The sequence below is a fragment of the Armigeres subalbatus genome, chromosome 3 (assembly GCF_024139115.2).
Source record: "Armigeres subalbatus isolate Guangzhou_Male chromosome 3, GZ_Asu_2, whole genome shotgun sequence".
NCBI classification, from domain to species: Eukaryota; Metazoa; Arthropoda; class Insecta; order Diptera; family Culicidae; genus Armigeres; species Armigeres subalbatus.
In genome coordinates this window covers 76,484,858-76,505,584 of record NC_085141.1, presented here as the reverse complement: position 1 = coordinate 76,505,584, position 20,727 = coordinate 76,484,858, and the positions used below count along the sequence as shown (strand labels likewise).

The following is a 20,727-nucleotide window of genomic DNA, read 5'->3' as shown; positions in this document are numbered from 1 at the left end:
TTTCTGCATAACGTTCTATATTAAATTCTCCAAGATCTGAATAAGATCATAGTTCTTCATCGTAAGTTGTGTAGTCCAGCTGCAATTTACTGTTTTTGGATGTTTCTGCATACATTCTTCCATATAACCTTTGAACGAGTTTAGCAACGCCCAAACGTTGACCGATTTGTCTGAAATTTTGTCCAGAGCATCAGGGCATTGAATAGAACCGAATAAGAGGGCGGCCCATCAAAAAAAAAAATGAAATTTTTTTTTCCCATACTAATTTGAGCCACCCTAATGTCTATACTAAACTGGATCTTTTTTTTTTCCGTGTTGTGCAGATTCCTGAAAATTGTTATTGACATCCCTGTCGTGGTGTCGGAGTCGGACTCTTTGACAGCCCGGAGACTGACGGCTGGCCTGGCGGTGACCGCGAGCAAAAGCAAAAACGAAACACGTCAGTATTTCGGATCGGTGACCAAGCGGAGGATAAAAAGTGTTTCTTTTCGGAACCCTTTTGTGCCGTGTGTGCCATCTCCGTTAGTGCCCTCTACTTCTCTCATGGAGAATCGATAAATTAATTGCATTGCATCAGCGTGGTGGATAATCGATCCTGACAACGATCGACCGACAACAATCCTACGTGTCGTTTTCGTTCAAAGCAATTTCCGGGTGCGGGGGAAAGCCACCCCAGAAGTGAAAGTGCCGAAAATTGCTCTGTTTATAGTGGAAAAAGTTAATCGAAAGGCAGGTAAGTAATGGGTTTCTTTCATTAGGACACTTGTTCTAAAATAATTTTATTCCCAAAGCTGCTAAATGATGAAACAGCAAAATTGGTTTGGTGGAGGAAGCTCGGCTCTGCTGCTTTCTGCGGTTATGTTGGCCACATTCCTGAGTCCTAGTCATGGTGCCGCCGTTATGTCGGTTGATTTGGGCAGCGAGTGGATGAAGATTGGCGTCGTGTCGCCGGGCGTTCCGATGGAGATTGCCCTGAATAAGGAGTCCAAGCGGAAAACACCGACGGCGATTGCTTTCCGAAATGGGGACCGCCTCATCGGCGAAGACGCACAGACCCTAGGCGTTCGGTTTCCAGCCAACAACTATGGCTACCTGGTAGATTTACTGGGCAAGACAATCGATAACCCGATGGTGGAACTGTACAGGTTAGTGTAACTCTGCGTATTTGTTTTAGAGTGAAGCTTTATGGGTCAAATTGTTTAGGTTCTGAATAAGGCGTGCCGTATTTAGACTGAAGGGGCACTCGAATCTGTAAAAGAAGGTTGTTATGGATGGCAAATTTTGTTATGGCCCGGGTCTATGACCCCACTTCGGCCCATCACCAAAATGTGGTCCTGTGGGTAATTTTACGATATCATTTATTTATTTTCAACTTGAAGCCGAAATGACTTGCTTGATGTTTTCGATCATTTATTACCTAGGGTTAGTAGCGTCAATAACTCATTCTTGAGGCTGAATTTCAAAATGTGTTGTATGGTGGACCTTGAACCCAAATTACTACATGATCAAAAACATGCTCAGTAAGTTGTGCCGCATGCAAAAGATTTCTCCATTCTACTCAGCCCAAGAGTGTATGTAATTAAGAGTGGCGACATGTGCCGCATTTGACAGGTCTTCTGCTCGTTTGGAACATGATTTTGTATGGGAATGACAGATGAATTTTGGTCCAATTCTGACAATGTCGCCACTCTTAATTACATACACTCTGCTGAGCCCATGGCTGTGTGAACAATGCAACGATAGACTTATGTAGACGCAAATTTTGTGCGCAAATGTACAGTCATTCACAAACTCATACTCACCTACTTGTACCTGCGGGTCGGAAGCGAACATCATCATTGCAGGGTCGATGTCCGGCATTCTTTTAACATACCCTGCCCATCGTATTTTTCCAGCTTTAGCTCCTCTTGCACACCGCCAAAGATGTTCCTTAGCACCCGTTTCTCACATATGTACAGTACAAACTACGAATGCTTGCAAGTTCTCGAGCATGGTTCAAGTTTCATGTCCGTAGAGGACTACCGGCCTCATCAGCCTTTGTATCTTACGACTAACATTATTATCAGCCGTTAGCAAGTATCCAAGGTAGACGATTTCCTCGACTACCTCGAAAGTATCCCCGTCTATTGTAACATTACTTCCCAGGCGGGCCTTGTCGCATTCATTTCCGCTCACTCTCATGTACTTTGTCTTCGACGCATTCATCTCCAGTTAGGGTGACCACATGGAATCTTCCCAAAGGAGGACAGTCCATTAAAATCAGGGCAAAAAAGGAGTATGTAAATTTCGTTTCATTTTTCTTTATTTATCTGCTAATGCAGTTGTATTATTGCTATCCACTGTATTGTTATATGCTAAAGCAAAACTGTCGGCGAACAATTCAGCTTTACTTTACGGAGATGCGACTAGAACTTCACATTTAACGTGATGAACTTATAAATAATAAAAAATCACGATAATGAAGATTTAAAAATAAGATAAAAAATAAACTTCACCGTTCCGCAGAGGCGGAGTAAACTTGCTATCATTACAAAGTGCTCTGCTTGTTTTCCACAATTTATCTTCACCAGGAGCTAAGTTACTAATAACATCACCAAACTTATCGAAACGGGACTGCGCGCATTCTTCCCGAACTCTGTTGCTGCGTGCTTCAACAACAATCCTGTAGGTTGGGTCTTTTGATCATCCACTGGCGCCGGCGCACGTTACCGAGTCCATATTCGATTTTATGACGTAGGTATCAGAAAATCAAAGAATTCAATTTGCTTGCGATGAATGGATGTTCCATTCCAATTGGGCATTCTTAATTTTGCTTGATGAAGCATTACAGATGTATTTCAACTTCAGCTCCGATAAAGCTGTAAATTGTTCTTGCTTGTTTTTGCATGTTTGCAGACGGTGAAATACGCCATCGCGCCAGGCAATGAAATTTCGTTATTGAGAATAGGTTCGATTCCGTAGCCTCGTTCATCGGTTCGCTACTACCACGGGCCACTTCCGAGTAGAGAGGACGATCTTGGTTTGGCGATTGTAGGTGAATGTTGAGCGGCAGTAGAGTACTGATGTTTTTGTACTCGGGTAGACGAGACATGTACTGCCGTAATCGGGAAAAGTTACGTAACAGCCATTTGACAACATGCATGTTTTCCATTTTTCTGTTAAAGAGCTCGATGAGTAGTACTCGTTAACACCATTTTTGGAAAATGGCGTATACGGCACTTTTCCAGATTACGGCAGTGTAGCTTACGATTAGCACATGGACGTTCCTCAATCGATTTCATGTTCCAATCATCCAATGGTAGTTGTTTGTGGTATGTTCAAAATGTGTAAGGTACACCGGGGCAAGTTGAAATGCGAGGTAAGTTGAAACGGAAGCTGTAATTTGGATCGGCAATGACCCAATGCCCTGATTATTTTTTACAACAAACTACTACCCTGAACGCACCTTCTGACTGCCATTCCCGGAAGATTGCAGCTACAAAAACGCAATCCCTGTCCCTACTTTTTGACGTACCAATAAAACAGGTCTCTATAATAATGTTTGGAAGAGTGCTTTTCTCAAATTTTCACGGTAGGTAATCATTCAATGTTGACCAAACATAATGATTATGAAAAATCGATGGGAGATTCGTTTTAATTTTTGTATTTCGGTCGTTTGAAATTGCTCCGCAATTTAAACCCATCGGGGCAAATAGAAATGTGTGGTGCGGGGCAAGTTGAAACAACGATTCAAAACGTCTCCCTCGCATTTTTTTTTCTAAAATTCAGATAGGGGAACAGACGGCTTTGGCAGGTTTTGTTCTATTATTGGTAGGGGGTTGTTGTCGACCGAATTTTATGAAATTTGGCCACAATATTCTTTGATATGCAAAGATTTGAGCATAATCAGTCATAAATAAAACCCCTGACAATAATAGAACAAAACCTACCAAAGCCGTCATTACCCCTACTTGATAGTAAGCTTTTGGGGCACTGAAAAGGAAAGTAGGCTTTGAAATTAAAACAACAAAAAATCAAAAACAAGTCGCCACCCACCAAACGCGGAGTTTCTGCCGCCATTGTTCTACGGGTAGAGCATAATTGCACCAGAGGTAACTGTTTTTATTTGCTAATTGCGAATCATTACATAAGATAAGTGGACTACAAATCGAAAGGATCGCTTTTCAAGGTGCGTATTGAACTATTTACAATGGTAGTTTGTTTAATCAGTCTGCTCCAATTTAAATATTTAGTTTAAAAATACCTGTACGGATTATGATCCTTTGATTCAAAATCCGTGCGCGGTGGACGGATTTCGATTCAGGAGTAGTTGATTTAATTCATAATATTCTCATGTTTTTCGTAGTTTTTATGTGTAAATGTGAAACACTTTAAAAGTAGAAGCCTTCATGTTCCCTTGTCAATGACAAACGTTTCATTTGCATTCGATTTCTATAGTCTAGTCTAGAGTACGGATTCCGATGTCCCACGGTATATATTGATATGAGACAATTGAATGGATCATATTTAAGTTTATTTTTTGAATAAAAGAATATCAATATCTGGAATGTGACTTTTATGCGAGTAAATATCAAGATGAGGCGACACAATTTGGGATTTGGTTTTAAAATTTTGTTATCAGTTTTTCTTAAACAGGAGACAATTTTAGGCTAGTTTCTAGAAAGAAAATAAAAATCATCAAAAAATTACATGGGACTCTTATGCGAATTTAGTCACCTTTACAACCTCGTGCATCTTGAGTCTCACTGAGTGCATATATTGTGATTTTAATACGGAGAAAATAGCTTATCTCTGTATGTACCGCAGTGTTTCAACTTGCCCCGATACGCGGGGCAAGTTGAAACGATGTACATAAAAAAGTAATTTCAATATACAAAATATTTATAAAAAAGTTTGGTGAGGTTGCTTATTTTTTACGCAAACGGATTCAAAATTTATTAAAAAGCGATTTTTTTAAAGCAATTCGAAGTTCAACTTTGAAAAAACCGTTTCAACTTGCCCTGGTGTACCTTAGTATAGTAGGTGGTCTCGAATTTTGTTTAGAACATGTTCCACGATTGACGTTTACTCCTCAAACTGTCGTAAACAAGAACTTGTTTTTTAATTCGACCTATTTATTCACCAAACCACACTCACCGATCGATCCAAGTCTGATCATCTCAGACAAGGAGCTAGCAAAGAAGAGTAGGGATACCCATATTTACTAACTTACTTTTTACTTATGGGTTCTGTACATACCGAGTGGGGCAAAGCGCTTAAAAGACTTAAAAGATCTTCATCATAAGTGACGCCCAGCTTAACATGTTGCCAAAATATATTTCACTCGACTTTTTTTATTTCTTTATGGAGGCTACATTTCCATGAATCTCTGCTGTCCAGCTGGGTTCCGGATTAATGCTTGTTTACAGATTTCGTTTGTGACATGTGGCCAACCCAGCCAACTTTTGTTCCCGATTTACAATTGCTGTTGACCTCCAGTGGTGAAGCAGAGCTAGGACACGTGATTCACCGTATTGAAATCCGTTCCGAAAAAATCCGAAAAATGAACATTTCGCGGAATAACATTTGCAGGGCTGTTACAACAGTTGCGGATTTCGCGATTTTCGCGAATTTCGCGAATTTCTCGGATTTGTAGCGGATTTACGGATTTGTCGCGGATGTTAAATACAGTCGACTCTCCACATCTCGATGTTCTATATCTCGATATGTCTCCCTATGTCGATGGTATCCTCAGTCCCTTCAACCTACATACATTTGGGCTTTCTACATCTCGATAATCTCCCTATCTGGATGGGTTCTGTTCATATTTTGTTCAGGATTCACTCTCCCTATGTCGATATGGTCAAATTTTTAGGCTACTAGACCATCTTTGGACAATAAAAAACACATCAACAACAGGAAACGACATTTGTTTTGTTGTTCATTTTCATAGCAACGAGCTTTTTTGAATCTAGTACCCATTACAATTTTCCTTCCATTCCTTGATCTCTCTTTATCTCGATGGTCCCTTCAATATCGAGATGTGGAGAGGCGACTGTATATCATATTGCATTTCTGGATTACCGAAATTCCGAGAATCTAAGTAACATTTTTTTCATGAATTAATTTGAATAGCGCAATCAACAGACCAATATGAATGCTTTTGATTGCGGTACTGAAATTAATTCATGAAAAAAATGTTACTTAGGTCCTTTTGAAAAGTTAAGCGAGATTTGGTTACACGACGAAAGCTAACGTGCGTCGTGCGCGTCATTGACGATGTGTAGAGTAACAATGAAGACACTGCAACTCGTCACTACTGTGGCATTTCGTGCTATGACGATGACTATTGTCAGCCCTGGTTCAACACCAATGAAGAAAGGAATTAGAAAGATTAAGGACATAGTTGGAAGAGTACCACGATGGCAGTCAATATGGCACTGGACCTTCCACTGGTCAACCCCACACCTCCCGCACTCCTCTCCCACCAACATTTGAATGCATCGAACAGCATCGAACAAAACTTTAATATTTAAATTACTAACCTGTTCACAGCATATTTATTCACTTCCCGTGATAATAAACATGTTTCTTCACAGTCCTATGTATTTCGGCTCGAATAATATCATAAATCAGTAGTTTCGTGCCAATTTAATAGCCGTTTTCGATTTGGTGGGTTTATTACTGCACTTCATTTATCTCAAAGGGCATTGAAAAACTCAAGTTTTCACTCACTTCTCCGCACATGAGCAGCTTGAAATGTTGATGGAATGCAAATTAAACATCACTTTTTAAAATCAGTCACTTGTTTGAAGCGAAAACTCGATATAAACTGCTATTTTTGCCCGAAAACAACTATGAAAAACTGATCGCGGAGCAAATGTAAACACCGGCGACGATAGCAGCAAACTAATAATTAGGGTGGCTCAAAAATTAGTTTTCTCCGCCACGATCAGTAGATTATGTTTCATATTTTGGGTGTCGTTCTATGGTTTGGGCTGGTTTGAATAGGGGCTTACCGTGGACAGGTCGTTTCAGGTTTATATGACAGCTGATATAACGAGGTTGAATTTTACGTTATTCTGATTGGGGTACTGTTAGATTATACCACCTGCCGATAGAGTACGTCCCATCATTAACGACAACTTCACTTGACGCTGCGAGAGAAATCAACCGTGTACCTTTTTCGCCTTTATAAATGTATTTCCGTTTCCTTTATCGATCAATCGCGACTGTACAAAAACGAACTACAGATCATAATAAATACGCTCTTAGTGAATTCTCGTTTTTTATTAACTTACTGTTCGATTTTGCCCAACAGGTTATGGGCCCAGCGTCGCGAGTGCACGTATGAGTATCGCGGACGGTTTGGAGTAGTAATCGGGTTGAAGTGTATCGCGAAAAATTGTTTCTTCGGCGTGTCATCGTTTTTTTTTCATTGCAAAGCAACATGGCGGCGAACATGAGCTTGGGCGTAGATAAGTTGAACGACTTTAACTACGAGCTCTGGAAGTTCCGCATGGAGCTTGTCCTGCTGAAAGAAGGATTGAAAAATGTAATCGATGAGCTTCCGCCGCAAGCGCCAACTTCCTCTTGGCAGTATAAGGATGGCAAGGCTCGTGCTCTAATCGTCGTGCGAAAATGCCGGTGTTGGGAACGAACAAGCAATGAAGATGGAAGTGAGTGTATACAAACAAGAAAAGAAGAAGAAGGAAAAAGTGTGCCACTACTGCGGCAAAGAAGGACACCTTCGGAGAGAAATTGGTATATGATCGGAAGAAGAAAGAGAAGGAAAGTGCATGTGGCCAGAAGGCAAACGTAGTGATTGACGAAGAAGAAGCTGATGAAGTGTGTCTGGCCACGGGGTTACCCGGTGGCGAATCTGGCGACGTGGTGTGGTGCCTTGACTCGGGGGCAACATCGCATATGACCAGTGACGTATCGCTCCTGGAAAATGTCAAGCAAATTAGCACAACGATTGGCTTCGCTAATGGAAATAAGATCGCTGCAGTGGGAGTAGGTTTGAGCCGGTTCCGTTCGCTGGATGGATGTCGTAAGACTGTTCCTGTGGCAATCAAGCAGGTTTACCATGTACCGGCGTTGATCGGTAATCTACTGTCGGTAAGTAGGCTGACCGATGAAGGTTGTTCCGTGAAGTTTAGTCAAACTGACTGTGAAATAGTAAAGGAAGGTAACATCATACTCCGTGCTGAAAGATGTGGTAACTTGTATCGCCTGAAGACATCAGCACAGAAGGCATATTCGGCGGCTGTGGGTCACAATAATGATTGCATTCATGCATGGCATCGTCGTCTTGGTTATCGAGATGAACACGCGATTGAGAAAATCGTTCGGAATGACCTGGGGATTGGACTGAAATTAGAAAAGTGTTTGGTTAAATCCGAGTGCGTTGTGTGCTACGAAAATAAAATGGCTCGAGCACCGTTTCCTAAGAAGTCTGGATCAATATCGAATGCTGTGGGAGATCTCGTCCATACTGATTTATGTGGACCCTTGGAGGTGGCAACGCCACGCGGGAATCGTTACCTGATGACTATGGTGGATGATTACAGCCGGTATTGTGTTGTGTACCTGCTGACTAATAAATCGGAGGCTGCTGGAAAAATAGTAGAATATGCAAAAATGCTGCAAAATCAGTTCGGACGGCTGCCCAAGATTTTACGCTCGGATGGAGGAGGTGAATATTCTGGTACTTCTCTGAAGAAATTCTTGGCTGACAATGGAATTTTGTTGGAACAGACTGCGCCTTACAGCCCTCAACAAAATGGTACTGCGGAACGGAAGAATCGCACTTTGCAGGAAATGATGCGATGTCTTTTGTCGGAAGCCCGTTTGCCAAAACAGTATTGGGGAGAAGCTGTGACAACTGCAAATTTTCTTCTGAATATGTCACCGACTGCTGCGATTGATGTGACGCCGTTTGAACGCTGGTGGGGTAAGAAACCAAACTATTCGATCCTTCAAGTGTTCGGAGCCGAAGCGTACGTGCATATACCAGATGTAAAACGACAAAAGCTAGACCCCAAAGCAAGAAAAATGATATTTGTCGGATATGCCGAAGGAAGGAAAACGTATCGCTTCATTGACCTCGCAACAAACCGTATTACCGTGAGTAGGGATGCAAAATTCCTTGAGTATACGAGTGGTTGTAGTGAGGATTGTGACAAGCCTAATGACTCTGAAACTGGAAAAGTGAAGCATATTCAGCTGCCTGTGTCTGAAGAAGAAGAAAATGTTGAAGAACAAAGCGTGAATTTACCGGAAGTAGATTCGAATCCGGAGAATGAAATGGATGACAACGATCCGGATATCAACAATTCAGCAGAAGTAGGACAACTTCGTCGTTCGTCGCGCATCAATAAAGGTATTCCTCCACGGCGTCTCCTGGAAGAAATTTTTTAAGTTCGTGCTGCCGGTGACGAGGAACCACATACTTTGCAAGAAGCTCTGTCATGTCCCGACGAAGCAGAGTGGCGTGCCGCCATGGAGGAGGAGATCGAGTCCCACATCAAAAATGGACCATGGGAGCTATCGGAATTACCAAAGGGACGTAAAGCGGTTGGTTGTAGGTGGATCTACAAAATGAAACGTGGCGCATCGAACGAGATCGTAAAACATAAGGCTCGTTTAGTAGCTCAAGGCTACACTCAGAGGTACGGAATAGATTTTGAGGAAACATTTGCTCCCGTCATCAAACAAACAACGCTGCGAACATTGTTAGCTGTCGCATCCCAACGTAACCTTATTCTTCGCCATTTAGATGTTAAAACCGCATATCTTTTCGGTAATTTAAATGAGGAACTGTATATGAAACAGCCACCGGGTTTCATAACTGAGGGAAAGGAACATCTCGTCTGTAAGCTTCGACGAAGCATCTACGGCTTGAAGCAGTCGGCCAGATGCTGGAACCAACGCCTTCATACAGTGTTGCAGCAGCTGGGTTTTAGACGAAGTGATACTGATCAATGTCTTTATACCAAAGTCGTTGGAGGCCAGCGAATCTTTCTGCTTGTGTATGTTGACGACTTACTCGTCGCCTGTCAGAGTGCAATTGAAATCGATAAAATAGCAAAAGCGTTGAACACGCAGTTTGACATCACCGACTTGGGAGAACCGGGCTACTTTCTTGGACTAGAGATCAAACGCCTCGAAGGAAAATACAGTATCTCTTTAGAAAGTTACATTGATAAGATCGCAACATACTTCGGACTACAGGATGCAAAACCGACCAAAAGCCCAATGAACACAGGGTTTGTTTCGACTTCGGATAATAGTGCGCCATTTGTTGACAATTCTGCTTACCGGAGTCTCGTGGGTGCCCTATTATACATTGCGGTGTGTGCTCGACCGGATGTTAGTGTCAGTGCATCAATTCTTGGCAGAAAGGTGTGTTCACCAACAGAAAGTGACTGGAACGCAGCGAAAAGAGTGCTTCGTTACTTAAAATCAACCAAGGATATTCGATTGGAATACAGAAAAGAAACCGGTCTTATTGGTTTTTCTGACGCCGATTGGGCGGGTGACATAACTACTCGTCGCTCAACTACTGGATTTGTCTTCATGTATGCTGGGGGAGCCATTTCTTGGGGAATCAGACTCCAACATTGTGTTACACTTAGTTCAATGGAATCCGAGTACGTGGCATTAGGAGAAGCAGCCCAAGAAGTGATATGGTTGAGAAGATTGTTTGGCGATATGGGCGAAACTCCGAACGAACCGACATGCATTATGGAGGATAACCAAGGATGCATACAGTTCGTACAGTCTGATCGAATTAACCGTCGCTCGAAGTACATAGAGACGAAGGAGAGATATGTACGTGAGCTGTGCGACCAAAACGTTATCCGGCTGGAGTATTGTCCCACCGAAACAATGGCAGCTGACCTGTTAACAAAACCGTTAGGAACATCTAAACTTAGACAGCTATCCGGTTTACTTGGACTATCTACCGGCATTTGATGAGGAGGAGTGTTAGATTACACCACCTGCCGATAGAGTACGTCCCATCATTAACGACAACTTCACTTGACGCTGCGAGAGAAATCAACCGTGTACCTTTTTCGCCTTTATAAATGTATTTCCGTTTCCTTTATCGATCAATCGCGACTGTACAATAGACTGGCCCAGATTAGTATGGGGAGAAAAAAATGTTGTCGAATTCCACGGGGCACCCCCCAGAATTGTGTCTTTGGGTGAGAAAATCAATCTCTGAAAATTTCAGCTCAATCGCTTGTTGCATAAGCTGGCGCATTTGATTTGAAGTTTGTATGGGGATTTCAGCCAAAATGTATAGGAAAATACACCTCCGTCACTCATTCGATCTGGAAATTGGTTCTGATTGCTCGATTGACCTCAGAATTGCGAAAACGGCAGTTGGTATGCTACATAACAATTTCACAGAACATTGCATGATGATTAAATGAACTTTTATATAGTTTTCGGCTGATTTATTAGGAGCTGATTTGTGTATTTTTGGATTTTTTGATCGAATCGCATCAGCCGAAACCTATATAAAAGTTCATTTAATCATCATACAATGTTCTGTGAAATTATTCTGTAGCATACCAACTGCCGTTTTTGCAATTCTGAGGTCAATCGAGCAATCAGAACCGATTTCCAGATCGAATGAGTGACGGAGGTGTATTTTCCTATACATTTTGACTGAAATCCCCATACAAACTTCAAATCAAATGCGCCAGCTTATGCAACAAGCGATTGAGCTGAAATTTTCAGAGATTGATTTTCTCACCCAAAGACACAATCCTGGGGGGTGCCCCGTGGAATTAGACAACTTTTTGTTTCCTGGGCCAGTCTACTGTACAAAAACGAACTAAAGATCATAATAAATACGCTCTTAGTGAATTCTCGTTTTTTATTAACTTACTGTTCGATTTTGCCCAACAGGTACTCCATCATTGGTCGCTGGGAGAGACCATATACAATGTCAGCGAAACGGCAAATTTGACAGTTAGCTTATATATTTTCTGTCAAATTTGCCGTTTCCGTTCCGCTGACATTGTGTTTAAGGCTTTCAGAAGGCATCAGTGAAACGTGTAATAATAATGTTCAATATATTTAACTCCATGGACAATGCATATTGAATGGTCGTTCCAATAGTTTGGAGTCGATTTTAATCGAGGTTGCGAATCTTCAGCATGATAATTAGGCTTCTATGAAGGCATCAGTGAAACGAGTAATTCAACAAAATAGCCAGAACTTGGCTGTGATATTTTTACCACCAGGGGCAGATACTTCATACAAAAACTGTGACATGGTGATGAGCGAGGTATAAAATGCTGTTTTTCCCGTTACGTAATCAATAGATCATTCCTGTGGTGCGGTTTTCGTTCAGTGAAGTCTCTGGAATGTTGGTTTTAGCTATGTAGGTTCTCTTTTCACCAGCGTTTCGAAAGAAGGCGCTGTAGCCAGTGTAATGAAAGGTTTAGTGTCCCATACTACAGGCCTGGTAGCGAGTCACTTTTTAGTGACGTGGTCACTATTTTGAGTCTAGTCACTAAAAAGTCACTATTTGCATTCAAAAGTCACTAAAGTCACTATTTTTCGGAAAATGGTCACTAAAGTCACTATTTTTGCATTGCTTGTGGTAAAAAGTTCAAAATAAAAATCATTTGTAATTTGTATTTGTATTATTATCAACCAAATCAAATTTGAATCTGGTAGCAATATATTAAATTTGGGAAGTATGCACCAAAATCGTATGGTTATTTCCGATTGATGTCAATTATGATCTTCTTCTTCACGAATGGATTTTTTTTATAAAATGCGAAAGGCTAACCTCTAGTAAAGAGTACATAACTGAGGAGTATTGGAACCAGAATCACGTCTGTTGGTGAGCGTCAATACCCTCCGGTATAAAAGATACGGAACAGCCAAAGTTTCATCACATGACAATGATATTTTATGTTTCTCAACGTCAGGGAGAATAATTAGCAATAAGGGCGTCATTGAACGTACATTATGATTATTAAATGGTTGTTGAATCCATTTATAATTGGTTAATCCGTCTTGCGACCCTTGGAGATAAGTCGTGAAAAAAAAATTGTAGAGCAAGTTATGTCAGAAGTAATTCTGGAACAAGCCACATTTTATAAAAAGATTCTGTTTTTGTTATTAACTTACTCATTTTTTCACCTATTTTTAATTAACTTTAATACTAAAGTCTGCCATTAAGAAATTAAAGTTTATTAGATTTTCTTTTCTAATAAAAGACCATAGTTTTATTGGATTTTGAAAACATTCCTCTCGTCGAGTTCCATATCTCAAAACTTCATTTAAATTTGTTATTAAACCAGGTAACAACGTATTTTTTAAATGTCTTTACTATTTTATTATTAATATAATTTTAATTTTTCAAACAAATGGTCCTACCAAAGATTTATAAGCTTTGTGAGTCCAAATAGTTCACCATCTAGGACTCAATTAGATAATTTTATATTATTCTTTTTATACAGAAATTTTCGGGCTCATATTAAACAAAAAATGTTGTAGTAATTATCAACATTATTTTGTGACACAACTTGTAATTCACTACCCGTTCCCGGGACGCCCGGTAGATACCTTCTCGTGGTGTGTTACTTAATATGAGGTACCACCATGGTCACATTGCTAGTTTCTGGCTGATCCAACGAATAATATCTTTAATATCCAACTCCGTGGTACTTATGAGAGTGTCACTGACCTCTTGCTTCCATCCTCTCCCTCTTTACGATGTAGATGGGCGTGGCCAGTAGCAGTAATCCTCATGCTTTTGATCTATATACCCGGTTCAAAACATCATAAAAAAGTCACTATTTGGTCACTTTTTCTGCAATTGAAAGTCACTATTTGGTCACTTTGTCGTCATCGCTGGTCACTACTACAGTATATGACAGTTTTTATTGTACCAATACTTTCAAAGATTTGTTTTGGTACTCCACCCACCTTCACCTTAAGCAATTTAAATTAAGATGAGGGCCGGTTGCGCTCCCATCGCACACAGTTTCTAATCCGACCGAGTCACTCGGGGCGTTGAGGCGAAGCGGTAGGGAGCGTTTCGTTCCAGGCAAGTACAAGCCATTAGATGTAAATGGATTTATAAAACAAAACTCGACGCGGATGGTAAACCAACTCGATATAAAGCCCGGTTGGTATTCGCAGCGAAATTGGTAGACTATGAAGAAACATACTCTCCCGTCGTGCGTCATAGTTCCCTACGACACCTCTTCGCGATGGCAGCACGATTTAATTTGGATATCGATCAAATGGATGCTGTCACTGCTTCCCTCCAGGGAGAACTATCCGAGGAAATTTATATGGAACAACCGCCTCACTTTGAAGACTATCGTAACAAATCCAAAGTCTGTCGGCTCAATAAGGCTCTGTATACGGTTTGAAACAGTCGAGCCGTGTGTGGAACAAAAAAAAAGGCAATACAATTCTATTTGCCGTAATCTACGTCGATGATGTACTTATCTTCCCCAATTATCGACGATGGCGAAAGCAGCTGAAGGATAACTTAACTAAGGAGTTTCTTATGACAGATATTGGTCCAGCAAAGCACGTTTTGGGAATGCGTATCACTAGAAACCAAAGAAACATCTTTCTTGATTAAAAAAAAACACATAAAGTAAAAACAATCTCTCTTGATTAAGAAGCGTATGTGTAAACTATTCTGGGGCGATTTCAAATGTCCAATTGCAATCCTGTAGCAACGCCACTGAATCCGAACGACAAGCTGACGAAATAAATGGGACCCACTGACGACGAAGAAGCTGAACGGATGAAGTGTGTTCCGTACTAGGAAGCACAGGTTGTCCTTTATACTTGGCACAATGTACACGTCCAGGAACATCTGAATGGCGCTGAGAGTACAGGCAGTGAAAGTCAAGGCAGCGGAGGAGATGACTACGTCAGTTCAGCGGACGATGGAAGCGAACCAGCCCCCACCTTGAGGGAAGTTAAGGATGCCATTCAACAGCTAAAGACCAATAAAGCAGCTGGTAAGGATGGTATCGGAGCTGAGCTCATCAAGATGGGCCCGGAAAAGCTAGCCACTTGCCTGCACATACTGATAGTCAGAATCTGGGAAACCGAACAGCTACCGGAGGAGTGGAAGGAAGGGGTTATATGCCCCATCTACAAGAAAGGCGACAAACTGGAGTGTGAGAACTTTCGAGCGATCACCATCCTTAATGCCGCCTACAAAGTGATATCCCAGATCATCTTCCGTCGTCTGTCACCATTAGTGAACGAGTTCGTGGGAAGTTATCAAGCCGGCTTCGTTGACGGCCGCTCGACAACGGACCAGATCTTTACTGTACGGCAAATACTTCAAAAATGCCGTGAATACCAGGTCCCAACGCACCATCTGTTCGTTGATTTCAAGGCGGCATACGACAGTATAGACCGCGTAGAGCTATGGAAAATTATGGACGAGAACAGCTTCCCTGGGAAGCTTACCAGACTGATCAAAGCAACGGTGGATGGTGTGCAAAACTGTGTGAAGATTTCGGGCGAACACTCCAGTTCGTTCGAATCGCGCCGGGGACTAAGACAAGGTGATGGACTTTCGTGCCTGTTGTTCAACATTGCGCTAGAAGGTGTCATGCGGAGAGCCGGGTGTAACAGCCGGGGTACGATTTTCAACAGATCCAGTCAATTTATTTGCTTCGCGGATGACATGGACATTGTCGGCCGAACATTTGCAAAGGTGGCAGAACTGTACACCCGCCTGAAACGTGAAGCAACAAAAGTTGGACTGGTGGTGAATGCGTCAAAGACAAAGTACATGCTTGTGGGCGGAACCGAGCGCGACAGGGCCCGCCTGGGAAGCAGTGTTACGATAGACGGGGATACCTTCGAGGTGGTCGAGGAATTCGTCTACCTCGGATCCTTGCTAACGGCTGACAACAACGTTAGTCGTGAAATACGAAGGCGCATCATCTGTGGAAGTCGGGCCTACTACGGGCTCCAGAAGAAACTGCGGTCGAAAAAGATTCGCCACCGCACCAAATGTGTCATGTACAAGACGTTAATAAGACCGGTAGTCCTCTACGGACATGAAACATGGACAATGCTCGAGGAGGACTTGCAAGCACTCGGAGTATTCGAGAGACGGGTGCTTAGGACCATCTTTGGCGGTGTGCAAGAAGACGGTGTGTGGCGGCGAAGAATGAACCATGAGCTCGCCCAACTCTACGGCGAACCCAGTATCCAGAAGATAGATAAAGCCGGAAGGGTACGATGGGCAGGACATGTTGCAAGAATGCCGGACAGCAACCCTGCAAAGATGGTGTTCGCTTCCGATCCGGCAGGTACGAGACGGCGTGGAGCGCAGCGAGCGAGATGGGCAGACCAGGTGCAGAACGACTTGGCGAGCGTGGGGCGTATCCGAGGATGGAGAGATGCGGCCTCGAACCGTGCATTGTGGCGTCAAATTGTTGATTCAGTGTTATCTGTTTAGATGTTAACTAAATAAATGAAATGAATGTACACGTCCTAACATTTGCTATGCAGTTAACGTCCTCAGTCGGTTCAACGAAAACTCCGGCCGTCAAGCATCTACAAAGATACCTCTGAGGAACATCATAGTTTCGTTTAACCTACAATAAAGACGCAAAACCGAAAAAGCAGGATACTCCGATGCAGATTGAAATGATGAAGATCGCAAATCTGGTGGAAGCGTCTAATAGCCATTAGTACCAATATGCAAGTCGCTGACTGTTTGACCAAGCCACTACATAAACCGGAGATAGAAATCCAACGAGCCTTTGTGAACAGTCTGTAGAATTAGTTTAGAAATAAAACTTCACTTTTGTATCATCCATGAATGTTTCACCACGTACATTCATTTACCTCTGCTAATTATTTTGCTGCAAAAATCTATATTTGATACGTTTGTTTTTACCTGTAAATTGATGTGAAGCATCTGGAAAATTCAGGGAATTTGTTTTTACAGATGAGTACACACCCTGAAAATAAAAACATACACTGACGGCTTGTTTTCATAAAACAAAAATTGCTGACATTTTTAAAATGTAGGGCAATTTTTCATCAAATACCAAAAATCCTTTTTTATTCAATGAAATCATTGGCAATAAACTTATCTCTATTTGTGTAAAAATTTAATATTGTGAATAAAAAAATCTAAATTGTAGATTTGAAAGGTGACCCATTTTGCTCCGCTGTTTGATCAATCTTAACTCGGCATTATTTGATTGACAAAAAATAGACTTATTTGAATGAAATAAAAAATAATTTTTCGTTATTTCATACCTTTGGCATACCGGCGATCCATCTTGCCCCATCCTACCCTACTCTTTAACCACCACAATTGATCAGAATTTCTTTTTATCAAATTTCGTCTATTGCAGGAAACGTTTTCCCTACTATGACATTATCGAAGACCCAACGCGCAAAACGGTCGTGTTCAAAAATGGAGATGAACAGTACACAATCGAAGAGCTGGTCGCTCAATTACTGCAAGTGGCCAAAGGATACGCCGAAGACTCCACCGGTCAGACAATTACCGAGTGCGTCGTTGTCGTGCCTGGTTTCTTCGGACAAGCTGAACGGCAAGCGCTGATTACCGCTGCCAAGCTGGCGAATCTAAAAGTGTTGCAACTAATCAACGACTACACGGCCGTTGGTCTCAATTATGGCATCTTCCGGCGGAAGGAGTTCAACGAAACGGCACAGTACTTCGTGTTCTACGATATGGGAGCGTCCAAGACGACTGCTTCGGTGATTAGTTACCAACTGGTCAAGGACAAGGCGACCAAGGAAATTCTGCCTGTTGTTCAAGTGCTGGGAGTTGGTTACGACCGAACCCTCGGTGGATTGGAAATGCAAGTTCGATTAAGAGACTACCTGGGGCGGGAATTCAACAAAATGAGCAAAAGCGACGTATTTTCGAATCCTAGAGCAATGGCCAAGCTTTTCAAAGAAGCTGGCAGACTGAAGAACGTACTAAGCGCCAACAGCGAGCACTATGCCCAAATCGAAGGTCTTTTGGATGAGCAAGACTTCCGTTTGTTGGTGACTCGGGACCAGTTCGAGGAGTTGTGCAAAGATCTTTTCGCTAGAATCACTGCTCCAATTGACAAAGCGCTATCTCAGGCGGGATTATCGCTAGATATTGTCAATCAGGTTGTTTTGTTCGGAGGTAATACTCGTGTCCCCAAGGTACAGGATATATTGAAGGCGCATATAAAGCAGGAACTGGCGAAGAACGTGAATGCCGATGAAGCTGCCTGCATGGGAGCGGTTTATAGAGCAGCGGATTTGGCCACCGGGTTCAAGGTGAAGAAGTTCGTTGTCAAAGATGCAGTACTGTTCCCCATTCAGGTCGTGTTTGCTCGAGAGGGAGAAAGTGGTAGCACCAGATTTGTTCGGAGGACACTTTTTGGTGCAATGAATTCATACCCCCAGAAAAAGGTGATAACATTCAACAAACACACGGACGATTTTGAATTTGCCGTTGATTACGCTGAATTGGATTTGGTTGTTGGTAAAGACGAGATTGCAAACTTGGGTTCGTTGAATCTCACTAAAGTAAGTCTGACGGAAGTAGCAAAAAAACTTAATGCTAACAAGGCTGATAATGTGGAATCCAAGGGAATAAAGGCTCATTTTATATTGGATGACTCCGGTTTGTTCTCGCTGGCTAACGTTGAGTTAGTTTTAGAGAAAACAGTTAAGGAGGATGATGAAAGTACTTTACAAAAGTTAGGCAACACAATAAGCAAGCTGTTTTCCGGAGACTCTGATGAGGAGAAATCGACTTCAACGGAGGAAACACCCAAAGAAGAAGAGCAAGAGGAAGAGAAGAAATCTGGCGATGATAAATCGGCCAATGCCACCAACGCTGAGAACGCTACTGTTTCGGGTGGCAACGACGGAGCTAAAAACAAAACGGAGAAACCGAAAATAGTAACTATCAAAGAACCGATCCCATCCAACGTAGAAGTATTGTACATTTCACCATTAGAAGGATCCCAATACGACGCCTCTGTTAACAAAATTAAGAGCCTCAATGAGGTTGAACAATCAAAGAAACGACGCGAAACTGCATTGAACGCTTTGGAAAGCTTTGTCATTGACGCCCAGGTTAAATTGGACGAGGAAGAGTATTCTTCGTGTGCCACTTCAGAGGAAGCCGACTCGATACGGAAACACTGCTCTGAAATCTCAGAATGGTTGTACGAGGATGGATCCGATGCAGACGCCGACACCTACGAAAAAAAGTTGGATGAACTGAGAACAGTGGCAAATGAGGTTTATGCGCGGCACTGGGAGCACAAAGAAAGGCCTGAAGCTTTGAGCGCCCTCAAGAAAATGATCGAAGGTGCTGATGGATTCCTAGATAAGGCGCGTAACTTTACAAAGGAAGGCAATCCAGAAAAGGATGTTTTCACTCAGGTGGAGATTGACACATTAGAGCGAGTGATCAAAGAAACTATCGAATGGGAGAAAGTCGAAACCAGCGAACAAAAGAAGTTGGCTCGTAATAAGCCAGTGCGTCTGACGGTCAAGGATATCACCGACAAGATGGCCTTATTAGACCGTGAAGTTAAGTACCTAGTGAACAAATTGAAACTTTGGCGGCCAAAGGTGAAGCCAACCCCGCCACCTAAGGTGGAAAAGAATTCTAGTAAGCAGGAAGAGCAACAGACAGATGAACCTGTGGTCGAGGATGAGGAACAGGTGATTGAAGAAACGCCAAAGCAAAGCAACGAAGAGGCAGCATCCAGCGAGGAGCAGCAGTATGATAATCAGGACATAAACCCCAGTAAAACGGAAGAGCCTAGTGACGATCAGCACACCGAGCTGTAAGGTAAGACAGCTTCGTCGATAAGGTTAGCACAAATTCATCTATCCTCCACTTCACGATTTGCTTAATCCGTTCCGTTAGTTATTTATTAAACAATAATTTTGTTGATTAGTACCTCAACCATCCGTTACCGTTTCTGTTTCTGATCAACTTTTTTGCACTGAATCAAATATTTTGAGATAAGTGCAGAGATTTCGAATTTCTTTGGACTCCAAATTTAAAAATGTACCATTCCGAAGTGTGATGGTTTCTTGTTCTTGTGTTATGGTGCAACATGGTCGGAATAATCAACAACCAGAACACGAAACGATGCTAGGAGCTACCGCTTTGTATTCAATTGAAGCTGACAAGAAAAAGTGATATGCTATAGGTAAGGCTTATATAATTGATTGAAACACTGTAAATGTCGAGTCGACAAGCCGAAGCTGGACGGCAGAATATTGACTTAAAACAAAGGAATACGAAATTTCTCTAGAAGGACTGAATTGTTTGTGTTATAAATGTTTCCGAACTATGTCCCTACAATTCCACATAAATACATATAATGATTTCCCCTTACTTGATACTTGATGGGCTACAGCTCTTCGATGAACCTATGCCGAATGGAGTATCCTTCTCCACTGGACTCGATCCTGGGCCAATCGCTTCCAGTCGCCCTGAACATTGAGCGCCCTCAGGTCCTCTTCAACTGCAAAAAGCCATCGTGTACGCGGCCACGAAGCCTCTACTAAATGATTTCCCCACAAAGCCTAAATTTAGGCAAGATTATCACCATTTTAATCGTTGGCGCGTTTGCAATCTAATCTAATTTGAAACTCACAGCTTGCGTTCGAGCGTCACTAAAGAGGTGCGGCTTTAATAGCATTTGCACTGGCATCAAGCGGTAGATTATGAAA

At 42.2% G+C, this 20,727-nt stretch overlaps 1 protein-coding gene across 2 annotated transcripts; it reads left to right on the top strand.

The window, feature by feature from the left end:
* The first annotated feature begins 390 nt into the window (after positions 1-390).
* LOC134224675 (hypoxia up-regulated protein 1) lies at positions 391-20,316 on the top strand. 2 transcript variants are annotated; one of them, XM_062704164.1, is made up of 3 exons: positions 391-729; positions 792-1,145; positions 17,373-20,316. In XM_062704164.1, exons 2-3 carry the CDS (start codon positions 799-801, stop codon positions 19,831-19,833), a joined length of 2,808 nt encoding a protein of 935 aa, XP_062560148.1. In that variant the 5' UTR covers positions 391-729; positions 792-798; the 3' UTR covers positions 19,834-20,316. The 2 variants fall into 2 exon arrangements, with proteins under 2 accessions (XP_062560148.1, XP_062560147.1); XM_062704163.1 differs by having other exon boundaries at positions 391-733.
* Positions 20,317-20,727: the final 411 nt, after the last annotated feature.

What these genes read in the sequence shown, in the direction of transcription:
- LOC134224675 (XM_062704164.1), top strand. Translation starts at nt 799, where the DNA reads ATGATGAAACAGCAAAATTGGTTTGGTGGAGGAAGCTCGGCTCTGCTG. An exon ending in CCGATGGTGGAACTGTACAG is followed by an intron (nt 1,146 to 17,372) that starts GTTAGTGTAACT and finishes CGTCTATTGCAG; the next exon opens with GAAACGTTTTCCCTACTATG.